A 27,248-nucleotide genomic window follows, 5' to 3' on the forward strand; every position below is an offset into this window, starting at 1 on the left:
GAGCTCTTTATGTCCCTACCAGCCTATTGTGTCGCCTTCGCAAATGCTTCACAGTGTATTTCTTTGTAGGCTATAGCTTAAATAATTCATTTATGAGTGAATTTGGAGCGGCAGTTTTTTTCCTGTGAGCACGGAGCGGTTTTTAGCAGAGCGGTTGGAAAGGACGTGAGGCGCTGGAGCGGTGCTCCATGAGGGATGAGCGGGTTTCCAACAGCTCAACTCCGCTCACATGCTCTGGCCCTCATCCGTTCTATTACAGAGAGATGCCACCAAGGACAAACACACACACACACACACACACCGAAGACAGGATGTCATAAATGCTAGCCAAATGGGACATGATTACCAGAGGATCATCAGACAGGCCAGAGGGAGGGAGGTGTAAGCATCCCCTTTCTCTGGTTAATTTACTGTAAAACTCCTAATCCTCAATACACAACTCTAAAATTCATTTGATGACTATGGATCTCTCTCTCTCGTCCCCCCGTCCCCCCCTCTCCAGTGACAGACAAGATTCTACCCCAGTTATCCCAAACAGCTGTATAAATCTGGACCCACCACCCCACTACCCCCTGGGTCCTGGAGATCTAGAACCTGGATCAGTCACTCAGATTATAAAAGACTGTTCAAATTGTCTAAAGTGGCCCAGCTCCACCTCTCCTATTTTAAGGCCCCATCAACCTTGGAGATACAATGTACATGTTGGATTTGTTCCTAGCAACACACTCCTTGGCTTGCTCTTTTGAGAGTTTGGAGGGTTTTGTGTTGCTCTTGTGGTTGCTGTTTGTGTCAAATGCATTAGTGTTGCTCCATGAGTGTTGCTCCATGATTCATTGAGATAGAGTCATTGATACACAAGGCATGGTGGAGTTGCTCTTTCAGATCGGAGGACACAGGGCAGGAAAGGATGCTAGGAAGCCAGGAAACCGACACTTTAGCATATCAGGACATTTAGCCAACTTGTCTTTCATTTATCTTCTTTTTAAACAGAGGTGACTTAAGCGTTTCTCACTATCACTCTAACAGTCTCTCCATTAACAGGTTTTCACTCCTCTCCCCATTTCACTCCCTCTCTCCTTCCCTCCTCTCCCTCTCTCCTTCCCTCCTGCCTCTATCACTGGAGCGCTAAATGAGCAACAAATATCTAATCCACCTAGAATTGACACCTCACATCAAGGGAAAGAGGGGATAAGGAGGGAGGTAAAGAAAGGACTAATAAAGCATTTACTGCCCCCCCTAAGCTCAGCCTCCACCCTCGCTCCCCATCCTCCCTCTCCCTCCTCCTCTCCTCTCCCAGCAAAAGCCCTCACGCCTCAGCAGGTGTGGAGAGAGAAATGGAGAGAATGAGTGAAAAAAGAGTAAGATGAAAAGAAAGAGAAAGAAAGAGAGCACCTGTTTTGAGTCCCAGTCCTTTGCCATACATGCTGGCCTGGACTTGCACTGCCGCACTTTAAACAGAAACAACCTCCCACCACCATCAGTCTCTCAGCTTCTAGATGTCCATTTGAGTCATACAAGAGACGCTCTTATCTAGAGCAACTTAAAGTAGTAAGGGTATACATTATCATGCGGGAATCAAACCCACAACCCTGGCGTTGCAAGCGCCATGCTCTACCAACTGAGCTACAACGGACTACCAAGCAGCATTGGGGTCAATTCCATTTCAACGTCTATTCACTCAATTCAAAGTGTAATTTATGTTCAATTTTTTTTATTTATTTTTTCTAAATTGGAATTCAGTTCCAAAAGTCTATTAGGTCTCGTCTCCAAATCAATTGCGCTTTACCCTCATAGGTTGACAGATAGGGATGAGGTGTTTAACCAGATAAGGACTGAATGCTTTGTGGAGTTACTCTTATATTCTTCTCCTTCTTCTATATATATTATTCTCCACAACTATACTCCTATTTCTCTCTCTCTCTTTCTCTCTGTATCACATACACAACCATCACTGCTCCAGTCAGATCCCCCACCGCCCCTCATTAACGTCCTGGCAGGGGGTGGGGGCATCAAAGTAGCAGGGTCCCTGCAGACTCCCTGAGCAATCCTACCATGGGGGGTCTGGAGCCGCACCGTCTCACCCCCCAATGAGAGGCCATGACACACACACACACAGTAGCTATGACCCCATAGGACCAGCTGGGATAGAGTCATGTGCAGGAATACATAACCCCCATTCCTTCCAGTGTCGGCTGGGCTAGCTTTTTGCCAACATTGGCCCATTTGTGTCAGGTCTTGAGGAGATCAGCTCCCCATATCTTCACCCCCAGTGTGTGTTTGTGAGTGTAAATCACTAATGTCTAATATTGGTTTATGTGAGTTTCAGAATGTACAGGGGATCAATGACAAACACATAGAAAGCAGCCTCTCACACAAGTATGCAGGTAATACAATCACATTTTTAAATCCATCATCACAATTGATGGGTATTGACAAGCACAGTTAGAGGCCTATGGAATGGGAGGATTGTGTTTGTGTTGGAAAAGCAAGGAGGGGTCTACAAATACCAATCCAATCTGCCAGAGAGGCAAGTGCAGCAGGAGGGTAACAGAGGGGTAGAGGAGGAGGGGGTGGAGGGAAGGCACCTTGCAACAGCTGGTCTCAATTATCCATGGAGGGGCTGGGGGGGTGTGTGAGACAGGGGGATACGGGGGCCGAGTCCGTGTGTGAGACAGGGGGATGGGGGGGGCGCTGAGACCACTGGCGCCAGAAGGGGAGCAACAGGTCAGGGAGGATGAAGATTATAAAAATACTATAGCAGGCAGTTGGCCTTGTGGTGGTGTGAGGGAGGGAGGGGTGGGTATACCTCGGCTGGCTCTGAGAATCAGTGCCACAGGATGTGCAATGGAAGAGTATGTGCGTGTAGCAGGGCAGCTTTTTACTTCCACTTCCTGTAATATAACTTTCCTGTCCAAACAACAGAAGTTCATTCCTCTGTGACTACGACCAGAAATAGAATAGTAATTTCCACAGCAGACTCGGGCCAGGACAGTTTGACAATCCTTTCCTGCAAAATTCTTAGACTGACTGGTATTACTGTCTGTCTAAGTGTGTGTATGTTTCAGTGTGTGTATCCCTTTGTCAGTGAGCCATGTATTGTATACATACTTAGATATGTGGTTGTTGCCAGAGCCGTTTCTGCTTTACAGAAAATCCCCTCTATGGAAAGGGGACGTCTGTATCGCCCTCTAGTGGAGAAAGATGTGAAACACTGGATGACGTTCAAAGACACAGAACTGATCACGTCAGCTTTGAGTTCACCCCTCGAATGGTTAAATTGAGGATATAGTGAGGGAACGCTGATCTCAGACCTGTGCCAAAATACATCTACACAGAGCTCTAAGAAAACAGAAGTCAGATAGCCAGGCAGAGAAAAGAGTTGTATTTCACAGCTTTTGACAGTTGCACTCTGTATCATAAAATCCCTCAAACGGTGAGACTGTCTCTACAATTTGTCTTTCATTATATAATATATAAATATATTATATTAAAAAAAATTACACAAAGCACATAATTAAATGAACAAACATACCATCAATAACCAACACCTGTGGACTGATCTTGATGCAGACTGTACGGTAAACGTTGTGTTTATATTGTTTAAATGAACATAACCAGACTCACACATGATACCAGTCAGTAGACAGGTAGGTAGGTAACATGGATCTAAACGATGTGATAACGCAGCACTTAGAAAAACACCACACTAATCAGAAACAGTCCCTTTTCAAAATCAAAACCAATGTCAGAGAATCAAAACCAAAATCAAAAAAAGTTTCAGATCTGAATCACACACCGCATGCATTGTGTATATATAACTGACAACACTACCCACGCTGCACTGCACACTGTGACCCATCTCTGTTTGTCAGTTAAAGTGACCAACTTGTGGGAAAATAATCAAGCTATACGGTAGACAGATCTCTGATCTGTATGTGCTTTAGTCAAACCCTACCTCAGCAAACATACTGTACGTATGTCAACGACCAGGTTAACTATGGTGGGTGCCTATATATAAACTAAAACCTTGTAGAAACCATGCTTATAAGACAATGTCCTGAAAGACAAACAATGGTGAAACAATACCATGGAATAATTACACATTCAGCTACAATGTAAAACAAACATGATTGTCCAAAAAGGGTTTGAGAACAACTTTCATCAGGTTGGATGAATATGTAACAGTTGCTGCTAGGCTATCTGAAACATGCCTGTATGATAGTGGCACATCAAGATGCATAGCCAGGGAAAAGTGAGGAACCTGGCGCAACTACTTTCACACTCACATGCTCCCACACTTCTCGTACAATGTAATACCACAATGACTCCGATAATGGCACAAGGCAAAATAACCACACTTAAAAACCTATAACATATGCTTCAAATAAAAACGAGATAAAAAGCGAATAAAATAAAGACTATATGATATAATCCCTAACAGACCTGAGAGAACAGAACCCTGAGCCAAAGGACTTCTTCTGGATGTTGCCCAAGGACACTGATCTCCAACTCCCTAATTTTCTCTGGTTCATATAGAGTCAATGAACTAAGCAGACCAGACCCAGCTGCTATCCCAAAAACTATACTTTGGTATTTGTTTCATTAGACCATTGTTGATATACTCCCAAAATGTTTTGCATTTCAGCAATCAAGTTCTCAAGATATACTGCATAACTTTCAAAATACAGAAATACAGCAGGTATGATGCTTAGTTTTGAAAGTTAGATATCTTTAACTTGATTGCTGAAATGCAAAACAATTGGTGCTGTATCAACAATGGACTAATGACAAAAAAAATAGCATTTTGGGTGGAGTTTTCCTTTAAGACTAGAACAATGACACTTTTTCAACGGTAAATGGCCTGAGCAAGACATCATTTATCCACCATCTTTGGTCCCCAACCCCTAGCCCTAGGGAGCACCAGGGCATGCAACGGTTTGTTCCAACCCAGCATCAACACGACTGATTCAGCTACTCAATCATTATAACCTAGAATAGCTGAATCAGGTGTGTTAGTGCTGGGTTGGAACAAAACCATGCATACCCTGTAGCTCTCCAGAACCAGGATTGGTGACAACTGCCATCCTCCTAAAAGAGTCTGGCTTTTGCCTTCGCTTGTCCAATGTTGACTGCAGCACTGCTTCTTCCTCCCTGGATATCCGCTCCTTCATGGTTCTCATCATCATTGTGGGCCCAGCTTCGCTTCAGAGGGGTGAGCTCCGGTGCAATCGAATCTCCGTCCTAAACAAACGTGAAAACAAAACAGATACCAGAGTCAATTTTAAAATGTGGAAAAAAATATGATCATTAGAAAGCAAATGACGGATTCCTCTTTAAATCTCTATTTCTCCAAAGCTCAGTTGTCCTGAGTCTTCACAACACTGCCAGGAGAGGGAGGGACACACTCAAGTTTTTTAATACTATATCTCTTGACACATTGATGAAAATAGTCATGGCCTCTAAACCTTCAAGCTTCATATTGGACCCTATTCCAACTAAACTACTGAAAGGGCTGCTTCCTGTGCTTGGCCCTCCTATGTTGAACATAATAAACGGCTCTCTATCCACCGGATGTGTACCAAACTCACTAAAAGTGGCAGTAAAGCCTCTCTTGAAAAAGCCAAACCTTGACCCAGAAAATATGAAATACTAATCGGCCTATATCGAATCTCCAATTCCCCTCAATTAAATAAATAAATCTGTTGCGCAGCAACTCACTGCCTTCCTGAACACTAACAACGTATACGAAACGCTTCAGTCTGGTTTTAGACCCCATCATAACACTGACTGCACTCGAAGGTGGTAAATTACCTTTTAATGGCGTCAGACCAAGGCACTGCATATGTCCTCGTGCTCCTAGACCTTAGTGCTGCTTTTGATACCATCGATCACCACATACTTTTGTAGAGACTGGAAACCCAAATTGGTCTACACGGTCAAGTTCTGGCCTGGTTTAGATCTTATCTGTCGGAAAGATATCAGTTTGTCTCTGTGGATGGTTTGTCGTCAGACGAATCAACTAAGTTTCGGTGTTCCTCAAGGTTCCATTTTAGTGATGTCATTCGGAAACAATGTTAACTTTCACTGCTATGCGGACTTGACACAGCTGTACATTTTCGATAAAACATGGAGAAGCCCCAAAATTGCCCTCCATGGAAGCCTGTGTTTCAGACATTAGGAAGTTTTTTATTTTTACTTAATTTTTTACTTTTAAATTCAGACAAAAAAAAGAGATGTTAGTTCTATGTCCCAAGAAACAAAGAGATCTTCTGTTGGATCTGACAATTCATCTCAAATATAACTGTAAAGGACCTCGGCGTTACTCTGGACCCTGATCTCTTTTTTGATGAACATATCAAGACTGTTTCAAGGACAGCTTTTTTCCATCTAAGTAACATTGCAAAAATCAGAAACTTTATCCAAAAATGCAGACAAATGAACCCATGCTTTTGTCACTTCTAGATTAGACAACTGCAATGCTCTACTCTCCGGCTAAAGCACTAAACAAACTTTAGTTAGTGCTAAACACGGCTGCTAGAATCTTGACTAGAACCAAAAAATGTGATCACATTACTCTAGTACTAGCCTCTCTACACTGGCTTCCTGTTAAGGCTAGGGCTGATTTCAAGGTTTTACTGCTAACCTACAAAGCATTACATGGGCTTGCTCCTATCCATCGCTCCGATTTGGTCCTGCCGTACATACCTACACGTACGCTACGGTCACAAGACGCAGGCCTCCTAATTGTCCCTAGAATTTCTAAGCAAACAGCTGGAGGCAGGGCTTTCTCCTATAGAGCTCCATTTTTATGGAATGGTCTACCTATCCTTGTGAGAAACGCAGACTCAGTCTCAACCTTTAAGTCTTTATTGAAGACTCATCTCTTCAGTAGGTCCTATGATTGAGTGTAGTCTGGCCCAGGGGTGTGAAGGTGAACAGAAAGGCACTGGAGCGACGAACCACCCTTGCTGTTTCTGCCTGGCCGGTTCCCCTCTCTCCACTGGGATTCTCTGCCTCTAACCCTATTACGGGGCTGAGTCACTGGCTTACTGGCGCTCTTCCATGCCATCCCTTGAGTGGGTTGAGTCTCTAACGTGATCTTCCTGTCCGGTTTGGCTCCCCCCTCGGGTTCGTGCCGTGTGGGAGATCTTTGTGGGCTATACTTGGCCTTGTCTCAGGGTAGTAAGTTGGTGGTTGAAGACCTCTAGTGGTGTGGGGGCTGTGCTTTGGCAAAGTGGGTGGGGTTATATCCTGCCTGGTTGGCCCTGTCCGGGGGTATAATTGGACGGGGCCACAGGGTCTCCCAACCCCGCCTGTCTCAGCCTCCAGTAATTATGCTGCAATAGTGTGTGTCAGGGGGCTAGGGTCAATATGTTATATCTGGAGTATTTCTCCTGTCTTATCCGGTGTCCTGTATGCTACCTCTAATTCTCTCTGTCTGTCTCTTTCTCTTTTCTCGGAGGACCTGTGCCCTAGGACCATACCTCAGGACTACCTGGCCTGATGACTCCTTGCTGTCCGCAGTCCACCTGGTCGTGCTGCTGCTCCAGTTTCAACTGTTCTGCCTGCGGCTATGGAACCATGTCCTGTTCACCGGATATGCAACCTTGTCCCGGAACCTGCTGTTTTCGACTCTTTCTCTACCGCACCTGCTGTCTAACTCTGAATGATCGGCTCGGAAAAGCCAACTGACATTTACTCATGGAGGTGCTGACCTGTCGCACCCTCTACAACCACTGTGATTATTATTATTATTATTATTATTATTATTATTAGACCCTGCTGGTCATCTATGAATCCAGCACAGCCACAAGAGAACTGGCCACCCCTAGGAGCCTGGTTCCTCTCTAGGTTTCTTCCTAGGTTCATGCCTTTCTAGGGAGTTATTCCTAGCCACCGTGCTTCTATATCTGCGTTGCTTGCTGTTTGGGGTTTTAGGCTGGGTTTCTGTACAGCACTTTGTGACATAAAGTCCTTTTTACATCAGCCGATAAAAGCATTTTTTTAATTGATTATGTGTGGTGCAGGTAAGCTGGTCATAGCTAGCTGGCTTAGCCTTGCACTCGAATGCCATCTTCCCCACACAACGCTAACAGTTTGAGATAAAGAGATCCATACAGTAAATGAAAGACAGGCCTCCTGACCTGAGGCTTGGAGAATTTGTTGTCCATGCACCACTTGACAAAGTTCATCTTAGCTGCCTCCACAGTCTTCTCATCTCTCTTCTTAAAGTAGACCCTGATCAGCTGCTCATGAAACCGATCTGACAGCATCTGAGACACCTACAGGGGAGAATAATCATGTCAAATAATGTTTTCAAGATCCAAAAAGACTATTTCTAAAAAGATTTGAGTGTGCATTTTAGTATTGACCTGGTCCCTGCTGATCTGGGTGGTTTTGGTTGGGGTATTCTTACAGTAGAAACGCATGTTGTTGATGGGGTTCTTCTCCTTCATACCCCAGTCCATGTTGATGATCTGATGAAGAGAAAGAAAGAGGGACAGAAAGAGATAGATAAAGAGGCAAAGAGAGTAGTGCTGAGCGATTAGTGCTTTTCTAGGTCGGTTCGGTTATTAAAAAAAGTGTCACGGTTTTCGATATCAATCATTTTTATAAAACATTAAATGCATTATGAAATAATGACAAAAAATTCTCTCTCTCTCTCTCTCTCCCCCCCTCTCCCTCTCCCTCTCCCCCCCCCCTCTCCCTCTCCCTCTCCCCAACCCCCCCCCTCCACCTGGTACAGTCAGAAGAGGACTGGCCACCCCTCAGAGCCTGGTTCCTCTCTAGGTTTCTTCTTTTCTAGGGAGTTTTTCCTAGCCACTGTGCTTCTACATCAGCATTGCTTGCTCTTTAGAGTTTTAGGCTGGGTATCTGTAAAACACTTTGTGACAACTGCTGATGTCAAAAGGGCTTTATAAAAATAAATGTTATTGATTGACATACTTCCAATAAAGCAAACAGTAATAAAGGGTTATCTATAGACGGGCATGTTATGTGACATGTTTTGTCTTTGATCAGTTCCCTGATTGAGGTAAAAACACTGGACACTCACATTGACTACAAAGTCCCCTGGGGGGGCAGGGGAGAGAAGGAGGAGACGGAGAGAGAGACAAGGAGTGTGGGAAGAGAAGAGGTTAATCATGCAAACCAAACCCAGGCGGTGATTATGGACGTGACAGAGAACCGGTCTGACCAACCCAGCCTGTTAGGGCAGTCATGACACCGAGAATAAAAACCTGACAACCAAAGAGGTTTGAACCATATAATGAGAGAGTAGACAAGACCAGAGCCATTCTACATATTATATTTCTATGTGGTTGAACTGACCAGTGAGTTTAGTGTAGGCCTCCATGTCATATATTGCTGTGGAGATCCTGGAGGATCTTTCTGACACTCACATTGACTACAAAGTCCCCTGGCTCTAGAGTGACGCCCTGGAGGTCGCTCTCAGGCCTGCACGTCGCCAATTCACTTGCCCATTTCAGGAGCTGTTCCTGGGCGAGAGAAGAGGAGGATGAGAGGCACATAATATGGATCTTCTAAAAAAGCTCACCTAGAAAGCCATGGGAGGATATTCACCCTCCATCCCTCAGACATGCACACACACACACACACACACACACACACACACACACACACACACACACACACCTGTGAGACCTCCACACGTTTCTTGGCTTGGGTCTGTCCCACATTCTTGTAGAGGTTTCTGCAGGTGATGTCCTGGAGGATCTTTCTGGCCTCGGCCAGCTCAGAGGATGACGAGTACAGGATCTGCTCAAACACATGGTCTACATGGGGGGGGAGGGGGCAGGGGAGAGAAGGAGGAGACAGAGAGAGAGACAAGGAGTGTGGGAAGAGAAGAGGTTAATCATGCAAACCAAACCCAGGCGGTGATTATGGACGTGACAGAGAACCGGTCTGACCAACCCAGCCTGTTAGGGCAGTCATGACACCGAGAATAAAAACCTGACAACCAAAGAGGTTTGAACCATATAATGAGAGAGTAGACAAGACCAGAGCCATTCTACATATTATATTTCTATGTGGTTGAACTGACCAGTGAGTTTAGTGTAGGCCTCCATGTCATATATTGCTGTGGAGATGGTGAACATATTTCCCTCTGAACCTTGAATCTGGATGTAGGGTTCTGCCTTGATGAAGGCCTCTGTGATCCTGAATCAAGACAGACATCCACACACGCACTTAAATCAAACATGTCATTTTGAACCCATAACATACAGCAGAAAAACACCTGAATGTATGACTATATAAGAGATTGTAAGTCAGCTAGATATTTAACAGTAGAATGAATAGCTGTTGATGTGAGAGCACTTACATTGTCTCTATTATGTGTCCCACTTTGTGCTGGTAGGCTTTTCTGTGGAGGTAGTTGCGTGTGTGGAACATGTCGTACAGATTACCCACTTCCTGAATGCGGACAACACACATGGATATCACCGGTAACGTAAGTGACCTTGTCCGAGCCAGAGCGGCCCATAGGCTCCTGCCCCATCTCCTGATTCTGTAGCGTGAGGCAGCTTGATGTACAAGTACACCCCCTAGACAGGACACTAGTCTATAGCTGGGCCTAGTCTATATCACCACTAAACTAGGCTAATACCTCATTACTTCAAGTTGAATGAAAACATAACAATGAAAGGAATGAATGAGAGGTGAAATCTAGGGCCAAGCCTTCACCTTTTCTCTAGTGCAGATCTGCTTCTTCCCATCTACCTCACACACACGAGCAAACTTGAGGAAGCGATGGTAGTCAAAGTTATTTTGGATGCCCAGGTGGTAGCAGTCCCTATGGGGAGGGAAAGAGAGAGTGTTGGTTTGGTCTTCAGTCTGGGTTATCCTTTTCTTTATGTATCCATTTTGTTTAAATGTGTTTAAACTGCTGTCCTGTTGTAATACTCCTGACGTAATTGTTTGTATGTTCCTGTTGTCATTTAAGTAAAAAATAAAATAATAATAGCTCACTAAACAAAATGTACATTTTTATTAATTTCCTCTGCTCTAAAATAAAACATAATTGAAACAGAAAGAGAGGGAGAGAGAGATTGATGGAAAGTTGCCCAAAGTACACTTTCTTCCAATTATAAATTGGGTGGTTGGAGCCCTGAATGCGGACAATCTGGACCCTCTCTTTCTAAAATTATCCGCCAAAATGATTGCAATCCCTATTACTAGCCTGTTCAACCTCTCTTTCGTATCGTCTGAGATCCCCAAAGATTGGATAGCTGCTGCGCTTATCCCCCTCTTCAAAAGGGGAGACACTCTAGACCCAAACTGTTATAGACCTATATCCATCCTGCCCTGCCTTTCTAAAATCTTCAAAAACCTAGTTAACAAACAGATGAACGACCATTTCGAATCCCACCGTACCTTCTCTGCTATGCAATCTGGTTTCCGAGCTGGTCACAGGTGCACCTCAGCCACGCTCAAGGTCCTAAACGATATCATAACCGCCATCGATAAAAGACAGTACTGTGCAGTCGTCTTCATCGACCTGGACAAGGCTTTCGACTGTCAATCACCGCATTCTTATCGGCAGACTCAATAGACTTGGTTTCTCAAATGACTGCCTCCCCTGTTTCACCAGCTACTTCTCAGACAGAGTTCAGTGTGTCAAATCACAGGGCCTGTTGTCCGGACCTCAGGCAGTCTCTATGGGGGTGCCACAGGATTCAATTCTCAGGCCGACTCTTTTCTCTGTATATATCAATGAGATATATAAATAATCGCTCTTGCTGCAGGTGATTATTTTATCCACCTCTACGCAGACGACACCATTCTGTATACATCTGGACCTTCTTTGGACACTGTGTTAGCAAACCTCCAAACGGGTTTCAATGCCATACAACACTCCTTCCGTGGCCTACAACTGCTCTTAAATGCTAGTAAAACTAAATGCATGCTCTTCAACCGATTGCTGCCTGCACCCGCCCGCCCGACTAGCATCACTACTCTGAACGGTTCTGACTTAGAATATGTGGACAACTACAAATACCTAGGTGCGGGTTAGACTGTAAACTCTCTTCCCAGACTCACATTAAACATCTCCAATCTAAAATTAAATCTAGAATCGGCTTCCTATTCGCAACAAAGCCTCCTTCAAGCATGCTGCCAAACATACCCTCGTAAAACTGACTATCCTACCAATTCTTGACTTTGGTGATATCATTTACAAAATAGCCTCCAACACTCTACTCTGCAAACTGGATGTAGTCTATCACAGTGCCATTCGTTTTGTCACCAAAGCCCCATATACTACCCACCACTGCGACCTGAATGTTCTCGTTGGCTGGCCCTCGCTTCATATCCATCGCCAAACCCACTGGCTCCAGGTCATCTATAAGTCTTTGCTAGGTAAAGCCCCGCCTCATCTCAGCCCACTGGTCACCATTGCAACACCCACCCGTAGCACGCGCTCTAGCAGGTATATTTCACTGGTCACCCCCAAAGCCAACACTTCCTTTGACCGCCTTTCCTTCCAGTTTTCTGCTGCCAATGACTGGAACAAATTGCAAAAATCACTGAAGCTGGAGACTTATATCCTCTAACTTCAAGCATCAGCTGTCAGAGCAGCTTACCGATCACTGTACCTGTACACAGCCCATCTGTAAATAGCACACCCAACTACCTCATCCCCATATTGTTATTTATCTTCCTGCTCTTTCGCACCCCAGTATCTCTACTTGCACATCATCATCTGCACATCTATCACTCCAGTGTTAACGCTAAATTGTAATGATTTCACCTCTATGGACTATTTATTGCCTTACCTCCCTACTCTTCTACATTTGCACACACTGTACATAGAAAACATCTATTGTGTTATTGACTGTACGTTTGTTTATGTGCAACTCTGTTGTTTTTGTCGCACTGCTTTGCTTTATCTTGGCCAGGTCACAGTTGAGAACTTGTTAAACTGACCTACCTGGTTAAATAAAAGGTAAACACATTTTTTTTAGACATTGAGCCTGTAATCAAACCCACAAATGCTGATGCTCCAGAAACTCAACTAGTCTAAAAAAGCAATAAAACTGGCCTTCTTTAATCAGCACCACAGTTTTCAGCTGTGTTAACAATTGCAAAAGGGTTTTCTAATGATCAATTAGCCTTTTAAAATGATAAACTTGGATTAGCTAGCACAATGTCCAATGGAACACAGGAGTGATGGTTGCTGATAATGGGCCTCTGTACGCCTATGTAGATATTCCATTAAATATTAGCCGTTTCCAGCTACAATAGTCATTTACAACATTAACAATGTCTACACTGTATTTCTGATCAATTTGATATTATTTTAATGGACATTTTTATTTGCTTTTCTTTAAAAAAAATGACATTTCTAAGTGACCCCAAACTTTTGAACGGTAGTGTACACCAGTGGTCCTATGTATTGTTAGATCTCTAATAGAGCCCCACAGTGGAGGGGTCATATCACCCATAAAACCTAGTGGTCAAACAAGGAAATGGTTCCAATCATTTTTCCTCATAGGGGATTTTAGAAACACTTAAAATGAGGGCTGTGTTTCTTGTAGGCTTACCCTGGTGTGATGTTTTGATAACCATGTAAATCTCTTGGATGAGGTGACTTATCAACAGTTAGCTCTAAATACAGGCAAATATATTGATACAAGTCACCCTGTCCTAGAGAGATTTACAGTTATCAGAACGAAACACAGCCCTTATTTTAAGTGTTTATAAAATCCCCTATGGGAAAAATTATTGGCCGCTAGGTTTTATGGGTATTACGACACATACCGTGGTACTCTATATAGCTTACTCCAGTAACTGATGACGGTTTATAAGAGAGATCAACTCCAACTGGGGGACTCACCTAGCGAAGTAGTCCCACTTGTCCACATCGATGCCGCTGATTTTGTTGGCTACAATCTCATAGAGGAAAGACTTATCCTCCGGGCGACCCTTATAAGGCCACTGTGGAAAGACAACAGACTCAGAATTAGACTAATCCTTTGAAATCTGAGCATGTACAGTAACTCCAAATTAGTTCAAGGGATACTTAACCAGAGTTTTTATTGTATTTATTTAACCAAGTAGGCCAGTTGAGAACAAGTTCTCATTTACAGCTGCGACCTGGCCAAGATAAAGCAAAGCAGTGCGACAAAAAACAACAGAGTTACACATGGAATAAACAAACATACAGTCAATAATACAATAGAAAAATCTATATACAGTGTGTGCAAATGTAAGATTAGGGAGGTAAGGCAATAAATAGGCCATAGTGGCAAAATAATGACAATTTAGCATTAACACTGGAGTGATAGATGTGCAGATGATAAGGTGCAAGTAGAGATACTGGGGTGCAAAAATATATAACAATATGTGGACGAGGTAGTTGGTTGGGCTATTTACAGATGGGCTGTGTACAGGTGCAATGATCGGTTGATCAATGATCAGCTGCTCTGACAGCTGATGTTTAAAGTTAGTGAGAGAGATAAGTCCAGCTTCAGTGATTTTTGCAATTCGTTCCAGTCATTGATGTTTGGTCCAGTTTATTTGTGCGCCTTTTTCACATTTCGTTCCATATTCCTATTATATTTGTGTGTATGCGGTTGATATCTTTTTGCTTCCATCCTTTTGCTATTACTTAGGTGTTAGTTTGTGGGACTAATTAGTCCCAGAGAAGGGATTTATGTGGGAGTTAATGTAATGTAACTAGGTGCAGCGGATATGCTGAGGAAGTAATAAGGACAACACTTACATTGACCGGATGGAGAGGTGTGGGCACGCAGTTTATTTGTCATCTCTGAGTAGGATATCATGCCAAAGACTACATTCAGCTAATGTACACGAGTACATTAGCTGAGACCATAAATACATTTGTGCCATCTGACATACTAATGTCAGGAGGAAACAGGAAGGAGGATGGTAGCAAACTGACCAACATGTGAAACAGTTATGCAATAAACGTATTATTTTTTGTATGACACAAGGGGTCCCGTCACCATTATAATCTAAACCGGAGCGGATGTGGGCGTTATTGGGCGTGAACAAGCAAAGAACTCAGACTGAAAGATAATGGTGGCAGAAGGACTAAGGGGAGTAATTGCATTAACATAGGGGATGTACCTATATGCTGTATGTGTATAAAAGCAGAGCCGGCGCTGAGGGAAGTCAGTTGTTCCGCGGACCAGCTCGGCTTTGCTACTTTGTATTAAAGCCTATATTGAATTCACAAGTTCTTGTAAGAGTGTTATATTCTTGAGAAAATTTTCCACGACACTAACTAGCTATCTGACAGACTCAGGGTTCCTGACTCACCCCCTGTCTGAGAGGGGCAGGGTTCCTGACTCACCCCCTGTCTGAGAGGGGCAGGGTTCCTGACTCACCACCTGTCTGAGAGGGGCAGGGTTCCTGACTCACCACCTGTCTGAGAGGGGCAGGGTTCCTGACTCACCCCCTGTCTGAGAGGGGCAGGGTTCCTGACTCACCCCCTGTCTGAGAGGGGCAGGGTTCCTGACTCACCCCCTGTCTGAGAGGGGCAGGGTTCCTGACTCACCCCCTGTCTGAGAGGGGCAGGGTTCCTGACTCACCCCCTGTCTGAGAGGGGCAGGGTTCCTGACTCACCCCCTGTCTGAGAGGGGCAGGGTTCCTGACTCACCCCCTGTCTGAGAGGGGCAGGGTTCCTGACTCACCCCCTGTCTGAGAGGGGCATGGTTCCTGACTCACCCCCTGTCTGAGAGGGGCAGGGTTCTTGACTCACCCCCTGTCTGGGGGGGACAGTGTTCTGTGGTCCCGCGATCTGTTCCTTGATGAAGACCAGGTCATCAGGTAGGACCAGGCCATGATCCTTCATCACCGGCTCTAAGGCATTCACAGACACCAGGTGGTCAAACATCGCAAGGGACGCCTCCTCGTGCTGTAACACACACATAAATATACATGTGACACAGACATTCCCACACAGGAAGATGAGGAGAGAATGCTATGACAAGAGGAGGTTATTCAGACTGTAGTCTTACCTTCCACTTGGACTTTGGACACATTTTGGGGATGAACATCCTATCAAACATATGAGAGAAAGGACCATGACCTGGAAAGAAATCACATTGAACAGAATAAGATTGGAAACGAGGGAGGGAGGGAGGGAGGGAGGGAGGGAGGGAGGGAGGGAGGGAGGGAGACTCACCCAGGTCGTGACAGAGCCCAGCAATCTGGACACACAGGATGTCTCTACTGGAGATGAGGAGCTCAGGTTGTCTCTCATTCAACACCTGGACCAGCTGACCTGCTAGGTAGCCCACCCTGAAAACACCATAACCACAACACAACCAATTAATAATGAACTCCTGGACCAGCCGACCTGCTAGGTAGCCCACCCTGAAAACACCATAACCACAACACAACCAATTAATAATGAACTCCTGGACCAGCCGACCTGCTAGGTAGCCCACCCTGAAAACACCATAACCACAACACAACCAATTAATAATGAACTCCTGGACCAGCCGACCTGCTAGGTAGCCCACCCTGAAAACACAACCACAACACAACCAATGAATAATCATTGTACAACCCATTAAACCTGCCAGGCTACCACAGGGGTGGGAAGGGGCTCGGCTTAGGGAAGGGGCTCGGCTTAGGGAAGGGGCTCGGCTTAGGGAAGGGGCTCGGGTCTGAAAAGCAACTAGGCCAGTTTCTGTTGTCTTTTAAATGCAGGATAGGGCCTCTGAAACCACATAGGCTGAATCCCAATTCTCCACGCTTTTCCAGAAGTGTGCACTTGCACACTTCCCACTATGGATTTAAAAGCATATGATTGGTGTAAGCATAGGCTATACACTTTGGGAGAAGGGTGGAACCTAAGCTTCCCTTAAAGTAAATTGACTATATAAGTACTCCAGTGGCGGTCGGTGCCGTTTAAGATGAGGGAGGATGCAGTTTTTTAATGAGCATTACCTTATTTCTATTACAGCATATTGGATGACTATCATTCATATTTCATTCACCCAGCTCAGTGTAACATCGATAAGTTTAGGCTACTACATGATACTCAAATTGTCCCTGTACTGTTAGGGATTTCTGCCCTGTTCATACAAGAGACCACCGGAAACTTATTTGATCAGAGGTTAGTTTGTTTAATAAGGATTGCAACCCAGAGCATACACTAATAGTAATTTGCAAGTAACACACTCAGTTCAAAATATGGTGTTTCCCCTTTTTATCCCTTACTGAGTTTCACCCCGCCCAGGGTGATGTCCCTTAACTTTAATACCATATAAGCTCATAATTTGCAGTTAGTTTTCCAATCCTTCTACTTCCTATTGAGATCATGTGCTACCAGAAGAAAGACTAGAACAGAGTATGAACAGGAAATGAAAATATAGTTTCAACAAACAGGCATATGACTTGTGTACAGGTGACCTCTTCATGCACTTACAAAGTGTCTACCACTGATTCTTAATCTCAAGCAAAACATTCATCATTGTACTTTTGTAATTACAGGTGTTCCTATAATGTACAGATATTACAAAATCCTTTCAATACCCATCGTGGAGGTTGCTACAACCTAGCCTATGAATTAAAGTTTATATTGTAGATGCACAGGTCAAGAGAAACATTTGAGTGACAGACAGTGGCACAATCAATACCGCCTTGCACACTCTTGCCTCCATCAGTGTGTTAAATCGGAGGGCCTGTTGTCCGGACCACTGGCAGTCTATGGGGGTACCACAGGGTTCAATTCTCAGGCCGACTCTTTTCTCTGTATATATCAATGATGTCGCTCTTGCTGCTGGTGATTCCCTGATCCAGCTCTATGCAGACGACACCATTCTGTATACTTTTGGTCCTTCTTTGGACACTGTTAACTAAACTCCAAACGAGCTTCAATGCCATACAACACTCCTTCCGTGGCCTACAACTGCTCTTAAACGCTAGTAAAACCAAATGCATGCTTTTCAACCATTCGCTGCCTGCACCCGCCCGCCCGACCAGCATCACTACTCTGGACAGTTCTGACCTAGAATATGTGGACAACTACCTAGGTGTCTGGCTAGACTGTAAACTCTCCTTCCAGACTCATATTAAACATCGCCAATCCAAAATCAAATCGGCTTTCTATTTCGCAACAAAGCCTCCTTCACTCACACCGCCAAACTTACCCTAGTAAAACTGACTATCCTACTGATCCTCGACTTCGGCGGTGTCATCTACAAAATAGCTTCCAATACTCTACTCAGCAAACTGGATGCAGTCTATCACAGTGCCATACGTTTTGTTACCAAAGCCCCTTATACCACCCACCACTGCGACCTGTATGCTCTAGTCGGTTGGCCCTCGCTACATATTCATCGCCAGACCCACTGGCTCCAGGTCATCTATAAGTCTTTGCTAGGTAAAGCTCCGCCTTAGCTCACTGGTCACGATAACAACACCCACCCGCAGCACGCGCTCCAGCAGGTATATCTCACTGGTCATCCCCAAAGCCAACACCACTTGCCTTTCCTTCCAGTTCTCTGCTGCCAGTGACTGGAACTAATTGCTTTGTCATTATTGCGTATTGTGTGTAGATTGAAAAAAAGAACTATCCATTTTAGAATAAGGCTGTAATGTAACAAAATGTGGAAAAAGTCAACGGGTCTGAATACTTTCTGAATGCATGTATAAGGTCCCTCAGTCGAGCAGTGTATTTCAAAACAGATTCAACCACAAAGACCAGGGAGGTTTTCCAATGCCTCACCAAGGGCACCTACTTGTAGATGAGTAAAACAGTCACTACACCCAGTTACTACAAAGATACAGGCGTCCTTCCTAACTCAGTTGCCGGAGAGGAAGGAAAGTGCTAAGGGAATTCACCATGAGGTCAATGGTGACTTTAAAACAGTTAGAGTTTAATGGCTGTGATAGAAAACTGAGGATGGATCCACAATACTAACCTAATTGATGGAGTGAAAAGAAGGAAGCCTGAATACAAATACTACAAAGCATCCTGCTTGCAGTAAGGCACTAAAGTAAAACAGCCAAAAATGTGGCAAAGAAATGTACTTTGTCCTGAATACAAAGCATTATGTTTGGGGCAAATACATATTTTCAAGCATGGTGGTGGCTGCATCATGTTATGGGTATTTGTCATTGCAAGGACTAGGGAGGTTTTTTTAATGATAAAAATAAACTGAATATAGCTAAGCACAGGCAAATTCTAGAGGAAAACCTGGTTCAGTCTGCTTTCTACAGACACAAATTCACCTTTCAGCAGGACAATAACCTAAAACACAAGGCCAAATATACCTTACACTGGAGTTTCTTACCAAGACGACATTGAATGTCCCCGAGTGGCCTAGTTACAGTTCTGACTTAAAAATCAGCATGAAATTCTAATGGCAAGACTTGAAAATGGCTGTCCAGCAATGATCAATAACCAACTTGACAGAGTCCAAAGAATAAAAATAAATTCTGTGCAAATATTGTACAATCCAGGTGTGGAAAGCTCTTAGAAACAGAAAGACTCACAGCTGTAAATTGCCACCAAAGGTGATTAACATGTATTGAATCTAGGGATTGAATACTTGTGATCAAGATGTGTTCATTTTATTTTTTCCAAATGTTCACATTTTTCTTCCACTTTGACATTAGAGTATTTTGTGTAAAATATTCACAAAAAAATGACAATCCATTTGAATCCCACTTTGTAAACAACAAAATGTGGAAAAAGTGAATGGGTGTGAATACTTTCTGAAGCCACTGTATATTCTGAAATCTGGCCACGGACCACACTTTGAGAACTCCTGCCCTATGGAGTGCTCAAGCACACATAATACTACCCTATGGCAGGGGTGGGCAACATACAGCCCGCAGACCAGATCCCATTCAATCCAGCCCAGGGGAGGTTTGAGTTAAAAATACGTTTTCTTTTTGCTTAAGGGAGGGGTTATTAATTTTGGGTAAAAAAATAAATAAAAAAACCCAGGCCACTCTTGAACATCTAAAACGAGATAGAAAGCATGTATGGCCCGCAAATTGCCTTTGACTAAGAAATCGGTCCGGGAAATAAAATCTGTGCGGCCCAACGTGGCCCTCAAGACGAAATGATTGCCCAACCCTGCCCTATGGAGTACTCAAGCACCCACAATCATACCCCATGGAGTACTCAAGCACCCACAATCATACCCTATGGAGTACTCAAGCACCCACAATCATACCCTATGGAGTACTCAAGCACCCACAATCATACCCTATGGAGTACTCAAGCACCCACAATCATACCCTATGGAGTACTCAAGCACCCACAATCATACCCTATGGAGTACTCAAGCACCCACAATCATACCCTATGGAGTGTTCGAAGCGGTTGTGGGAGGCCCCAGGGAAGACAAAGTAGGCTCCTCCCAGCTGCTTGATGTGGCGGAGCCTCTGGAACTGAGGGGTGTCCATGATACGGACCAGCAGAGGATGCATCTCTACATGGCCATGGATGGGGTCATTAACCACCTACAGGAGACAATAAAACACGTTATTGCTGATACTCTTACTGACTATACTAATAGACTTCCTCTTTTTCTCTCTCTGGAATAGATGACGGTACATATCTTGAGAGCCTGACAATACAGGAAATGCTGATGTCTTATATAAGGGCAGCAGTAGCCTAGTGGTTAGAGCATTGGGCCAGTAACCAAAAGGTTGCTAAAAATCTGTCGTTCTGCCCCTGAACAAGGCAGTTAACCCACTGTTCCCCAGTAGGCCGTCATTGTAAATAAGAATTTGTTCTTAACTGACTTGCCTTGTTAAATTAAAAACTCTTAGTCATGGCTGGTCCCACCCCTCCCCGGCAGATCAGTACACTATCTTGTTTTCTTCCTGTGTCTATGTGTATCGGGTCATTGCGCACAAACAAGTGATAACATTATAACGTACTCCTCTCTGTTCAAGCCAGCCTCTGTTCATCTCATATCTCCACACAGCTGTGCCCTTGAAAGATATGAGAAGAACAGGATGACTGAGACACTGCGGTCACTCTCAGAGGGTATTTGTCTTATGCCGTGTGACCAAGTTGAACAGAAGCCCAGAAAGTTGGAAACAATAACAGGTTGTCCTTGACGATATAACAGGTGTCCTTGACGATATAACAGGTGTCCTTGACGATATAACAGGTTGTCCTTGACGATATAACAGGTTGTCCTTGACGATATAACAGGTTGTCCTTGACGATATAACAGGTTGTCCTTGACGATATAACAGGTTGTCCTTGACGATATAACAGGTTGTCCTTGACGATATAACAGGTTGTCCTTGACGATATAACAGGTTGTCCTTGACGATATAACAGGTTGTCCTTGACGATATAACAGGTTGTCCTTGACGATATAACAGGTTGTCCTTGACGATATAACAGGTTGTCCTTGACGATATAACAGGTTGTCCTTGACGATATAACAGGTTGTCCTTGACGATATAACAGGTTGTCCTTGACGATATAACAGGTGTCCTTGACGATATTCCCAGACCAGCTGCAGGAAGAAGAGAGGGGGGAACCCATCCTTTCTCAAGCACAGTTATGAAATTCTCTTGACCAATGTTAAGAATAATTGTTATCTATTAATATTAAACGAAGCAGGTAAATACGTAATTTCACACATCCGTCTCCCTCATTTTGTCTTTCTTTCCCTCTCTTTAGCCTTTGAGGAGGATAACAGAGGTTAGTTGTGCAGTCTGTGTTACCTTGATGGTCTCTGCTGCCAGCTGCCACAGCTTCCTCAGACTGTGCAGGATCTGCAGCCGGGTGCCTAGAGGCCTGAGGAGGAGAGAGAGAGAGAGAGAGAGAGAGAGAGAGTGTTCAACTTCATAATCAGAAAAGCACAAACAACAACACCACAACCCGAGGCATTGACTGAAAAACATGTCACAAATCAACCAAGGTTATTAGAGGGCACGGTGCACATTTGATTGCCATGCCACTGAAGATTTGCATACCACCACCACCACACCCAACATAATACCACACCTACCCTACACCCATTTTATCCAGAAGTGTCTCTGTGAGGTATCGTAACCCCACTCCTGTCATCTTTTGCTCTGTGTGGGGAAAAACAAAACAAAAATAACAGGTCATCTTTCCTGTGTGTGTCAGTCATTAACGATGTGTAAATATGCACAATGAGAATAAAATGTCACAGCTCAATTGCATGGCATTAAACCAGAACCGTGTGTGCTTAGTTAAAGCGATAAGAACTTGCTAGTCTAGTTAAGGTACTGTAGTTCAAAGGACAATGTAGTCTTTCTGGGTGCTCTTGACCCCCTCACGTTTACGGATCACAATTTAGTTTCAAGCTTTCAAGCCACGTTTCAAGCCAAGCTTGTTCAATGAAATATGTGTAGTTAGATAGCGAAGATATGCAAAAACGCTGATCAAAACAAACGCACCTCTGAATGTATCCTCCCATGTCCTGTGACCTTCTTGACGCAGGTATCTACAAACGTCCTCGACACCCCACTTCGCGAAGTCCTGCCACGCCGCCTCATCAACCCGCTTCTCCGGGGTTTTGAACTGATCACTACTACTAGTATTCGGCAAATCTTCTCTGGGACGCTTTCGAATATCCATAATGATCGGTGATTGAACCGTGCCGGTAACACCTTCGAGCCGGTACTGGGGGCTTCCTTCCGCGCTAACTATTTTTAAACTATGGCGCGTTCAACTAAATTGTCTACTAAACGGGATTTCTTTCCGAAACGAGTTCCCTTTTTTACTGGGCTGGCCGACCAGAAGGAGGGAGGAGCGATCAAAGATTGTATAAAGAGACGAAGATACAAAGTAATTTGACAGTCCCATGATACTACTGTATGCATGTCATGCGGACATAGAAAACAACATTGTCTTCTTTGCAAATAGCCATAGGAAGGAGAGCTGACAAAGTATGCAACATTTACTCTATGAAAATATAAACTGTGTACAATTATTTTTTTAATCATGTCATTGCGTTGATAAAACCCGGAAATGATTCACAGAGATAATCTCAGTTTTTTTTAAATCTTTGTAATAGTAATGAGGCTTGTGTACAGGACGCCATTGGTCAAAAATAATCTGGGCGGCTGTCTTCGTGCACGACTGCCTGTCCCTGAAAACACCCCCCAAATATGGACTGGAACAGGATGCCTGGACTGGAGAAAAGTTATTGTAGTTCGTTAAAAAAAGACAATATATTAGACTAATGCGATATTACACAACATTCTTTTACATTCTGTGCCCCAGCTCAGCAGTCCACTGCAGTCTTTTAGAGTTGTAATGAGTGTATTTCACCAGTAGACAGAGACATTTCTTCTCTTTTACGATCAGTGTACAGGTCCATAGGGAATGTAATGCTAGCTAGCTAGCGAGGGTATAACATGCTTCCAGATCTTAAGCCATTTTCTGTAATATGTAGGCTATGTTAAGGCAATGACAGCCAGAGGAGTTGGCTAAAACAGATATCGTTGGATCGTGGACCAGGCTAGAAGGCAGATGGACTTACATGATTTTTCTGAACCAAACTAAACCAAAGGAGGCCCATAGCTCAAATAGGAGTTTATAACATGGTGCTTACCTTGAGGGGTTGGAGCCCAAAGAGGCATTGTTTTTTACATCAATCTATGAGCCATTCATTTTAAAATGCTGACTGGACGTGAATAACAGAGAGTGAGGTGAGACTGCACTGTGGTTATTATTGTGAGTTATCTGGAAGGTATGGATGACTGGTCATCAACAAAGCCCATCATTTTACAGTTTGCCCAAATCAAATCCCCCATTCTTGCACAAAGAAGAATTAATGATGAATGGCTAGGGAATGTCCCAACAGCTTGAGCTGCCGGTGGTTAGGCTAAGACATACAGTGCATTCGGAAAGTATTCAGATCCCTTGACATTTTCCACATTTTGTCATGTTACAGCCTTATTCTGAAATTGATTAAATCATTTTTCCCTCTCATCAATCTACACACAATACCCCATAATGGGGATAACTGTCCAAGCTTCCTGCCATCCAGGACCTCTATACCATGCAGAGGAAGGCCCTACAAATTGCAAAGACTCCAGCTACCCTAGTCATAGATTGTTCTCTCTGCTACCACACAGCAAGCAGTACCGGAGCACCAAGTCTAGGTCCTAGTGTGGGAGAAAGGAAGACGTGCTGAAGGAAGGAAAGACATAGATACATTAACTAGGGGAAGAGGAGATTCATATCTAACCTTAAGTAAAGATAACAAGGACGTTGGGGACCACGTGAGGGCCAGGCAGCCTAACTACAGAGCCATGGCAAAGTGCAGTCAGGTGAATGAACCTATGTTAAGTACACACGGCCTAGGGTACACTTAGAAAAGTACATGAAAGTAGGTAACAAGTTAAGTACATATGGACTGGGTGCACTTAGAAAGAAACACATGTGAAAGGAAAATGGGACAAACACCAAGAGTAAGCATGCGATGCATGCATTATTTTTATATCCACGTGAGGAAAGTTTGGCCACCATTATGTTAGAAATAAGAGCAGATATGGGCGTTATCCTCAGATGTGGGCGTTATCCATAGGATTGAAAGATAATGGTGGCAGAAAGCACAAAGGGTTTTTCTTCATTTACATAAAGGATGGACCTATGTATTGTATGTGCATAAAAGCAGAGCTGGGGCCTGAGAAAGTCAGTTGTTCCGCGGACCGGCTCGGCTTTGATACTTTGTATTAAAGTCTATATTGAATTCACAAGTTCTTGTAAGAGTGTTACTTTTAAGACAATTTTCCACGACACTAGAGGCTTCTAAACAGCTTCTACCCCCAAGCCAGAAGACTCCTGAACACCTAATCAAATGGCTTCCCAGACTATTTGCATTGCCCCCCCCCCCCTTTACGCCGCTGCTACTCTGTTATTATCTGTGCATAGTGACTTTAATAACTACCAACATGTACATATTACCTCTATTACCTCGACTAACCGGTGGCCCCGCACATTGACTCTGTACCAATACCACCTGTATATCTATATATAGTCTCGCTATTGTTATTTTACTGCTGCTCTTTAATTACTTGTTACTTTTATTTCTTATTCGTTTTTTTTAAACTGCATTGTTGGTTAGGGGCTTGTTGCATTGTTGTATTCGGCGCATGTGACTAATAAAATGTGATTTGATTTGAATGACAAAGCAAAAACAGGTTTTTATAATTATTTGCAAATTTCTCTTAAAAAACGACTGAAATATCACATTTACATAAGTATTCAGACCCTTTACTCAGTACTTTGTTGAAGCACCTTTGGCAGCGATTACAGCCTCAAGTCTTCTTGGGTATGACGCTACAAGCTTGGCACACCTGTATTTGTTTCTCCCATTCTTCTCTGCAGATCCTCTCAGGCTCTGTCAGGTTGGATGGGGAGCGTTGCTGCACAGCTATTTTCAAGTCTCTCCAGAGATGTTCGATCAGGGTCCTCCAGACGTGACTCTTGGCATTCAGTCCTTTAGGTGCCTTTTGGCAAACTCCAAGTGGGCTGTCATGTGTCTTTTACTGAGGAGTGGCTTCCGTCTGGCTACTCTACCATAAACGCCTGATTGGTGGAGTGCTGCAGAGATGGTTATCCTTCTGGAAGGTTCTCCCATCTCCACAGAGGAACTCTGGAGCTCTGTCAGAGTGACCATCGGGTTCTTGGGCACCTCCCTGACCATTGCCCTTCTCCCCCGATTGCTCAGTTTGGCCGGGAGGCCAGCTCTAGGAAGAGTTTTGGTGGTTCCAAATTTCTTCCATTTAAGAATGATGGAGGCCACTGTGTTCTTGGGGACCTTCAATGCTTCATAAATGTTTTGTTACCCTTCCCCAGATCTGTGCCTCGACACAATCCCGTCTCGGAGCTCTACAGACAATTCCTTCGACTTCATGGCTTGGTTTTTGCTCTGATATGCACTGTCAACTGTGGGACCTTATATAGACAGGTGTCTGCCTTTCCAAATCATGTCCAATCAATTGAATTTACCACAGGTGGACTCCAAACAAGTTATAGAAACATTTCAAGGATGATCAATGAAAACAGGGTGCACCTAAGCTCAATTTAGAGACTCATAGCAAAGGGTCTGAATACTAATGTTAAAAGGTATTTCTGTTTTGTCTTTTTTGTAGATTTGCAAAAATGTCTAAAAACATGTTTTCGCTTTGTCATTATGAGGTATTGTGTGTAGACTGATGAAGATTTTTTTTTTAATACATTTTGAATAAGACTGTGACATAACAAAATGTGAAAATGGTCAAGGGGTCTGAATACTTTCCGAATGCACTGTAGGTACGGATGCATACACACACAACATATGTTTGTTGTTGTTGAAACCTGTTGAACGCTGAAACCTGAATTAAAGACCTCGGTTTAAAAGCTGACAGTGTTTTCATATACTTTTATTCTATTTTGGATCATGCGGCTCTGTTGGGCTAAATTGCTGTGAGCGCTGCTATCTGCCCCGGGAACCTGCCAGATTACGCATAGTGGGAGAGACACGAAAGCCCAGCTAGCCTCGCTGGCTCGGTGGTCTCAAATGGAGCCGCTATTGAATGTTTCCAGCGCTGCAGGAGCTGTGTTTACTTTGCTTTGTTCCTGGACTATGTGGACCGCGCTGACTTTCAATGTAGCAACTGCTTACTTGCGGAGGACTACAGGAGCGAAGTAGCTACTTGAAGCAAGTTGAAAACCTACACAACTACTGGGGAACCCACGCCCACCTACTTTTTCTTGTTCTTCCACTCCAGTAGCCGGACGCCACGCTGGTCTGGTGGAAGTTTCGCCGCCGTGTCGCTCTCCACAGCCGGCTGGCCGGTGGGGGATGTACTCGTTACATTTTGAATGCTTAGGACAGGAAAATTGTCAAATTCACACACTTATCAAGAGAACATGTCGTCATCCTTACTGCGTCTGACCTGGCGGACTCACTAAACACAAATGCATCTTTTGTAAATGATGTCTGAATGTTGGAGTGTGACCCTGGCTATCCATACATTTTAAAAACAAGAAAATGGTGCCGCCTGCTTGCTCAATATAAGGAATTTAAAATGATTTATACTTTTACTTTTGATACTTATGTAAGTATGTTTTAGCAATTACATTTACTTTTAATATTTAAGTATTTTACTGGGTGACTTTCACTTTTACTTGAGTAACTTTCTATTAAGTTATCTAAACTTTTACTGTCGTATGACATTTAGGTACTTTTTCCACCACTGGTTCTGTGCCAGTGGTACCAAATTGACACGTGTTATTACTTGGCACGTTC

At 43.9% G+C, this 27,248-nt stretch overlaps 1 protein-coding gene across 2 annotated transcripts; it reads right to left on the minus strand.

Annotated features, from left to right (window-relative positions):
• Nucleotides 1-3,361: 3,361 nt before the first annotated feature.
• LOC115168528 (deoxynucleoside triphosphate triphosphohydrolase SAMHD1) lies at nt 3,362-26,968 on the minus strand. 2 transcript variants are annotated; one of them, XM_029723903.1, is made up of 16 exons: nt 26,705-26,968; nt 21,987-22,053; nt 21,700-21,772; nt 20,312-20,472; nt 16,172-16,287; nt 16,005-16,075; nt 15,746-15,901; nt 13,856-13,956; nt 10,705-10,813; nt 10,343-10,434; nt 10,064-10,179; nt 9,655-9,794; nt 9,402-9,497; nt 8,373-8,477; nt 8,145-8,282; nt 3,362-5,241 (listed from the first exon to the last, which is right to left on the minus strand). In XM_029723903.1, exons 2-16 carry the CDS (start codon nt 22,043-22,045, stop codon nt 5,089-5,091), a joined length of 1,686 nt encoding a protein of 561 aa, XP_029579763.1. In that variant the 5' UTR covers nt 22,046-22,053; nt 26,705-26,968; the 3' UTR covers nt 3,362-5,088. The 2 variants fall into 2 exon arrangements, with proteins under 2 accessions (XP_029579763.1, XP_029579762.1); XM_029723902.1 differs by lacking the exon at nt 26,705-26,968 and adding an exon at nt 22,402-22,718.
• Between the last annotated feature and the right edge of the window lie 280 nt (nt 26,969-27,248).

Source organism: Salmo trutta, chromosome 30 (genome assembly GCF_901001165.1).
Source record: "Salmo trutta chromosome 30, fSalTru1.1, whole genome shotgun sequence".
NCBI classification, from domain to species: domain Eukaryota; kingdom Metazoa; phylum Chordata; class Actinopteri; order Salmoniformes; family Salmonidae; genus Salmo; species Salmo trutta.

Bases quoted from the DNA above. Each gene is read 5' to 3' on its own strand.
- LOC115168528 (XM_029723902.1), bottom strand. From the start codon at position 22,582: ATGGATATTCGAAAGCGTCCCAGAGAAGATTTGCCGAATACTAGTAGT. The intron at 16,076-16,171 runs GTGAGTCTCCCT...ATTTCTTTCCAG, and splicing joins TGGGCTCTGTCACGACCTGG to GTCATGGTCCTTTCTCTCAT. The intron at 10,814-13,855 runs GTGAGTCCCCCA...CCCTCCCCATAG, and splicing joins AAGTGGGACTACTTCGCTAG to GGACTGCTACCACCTGGGCA.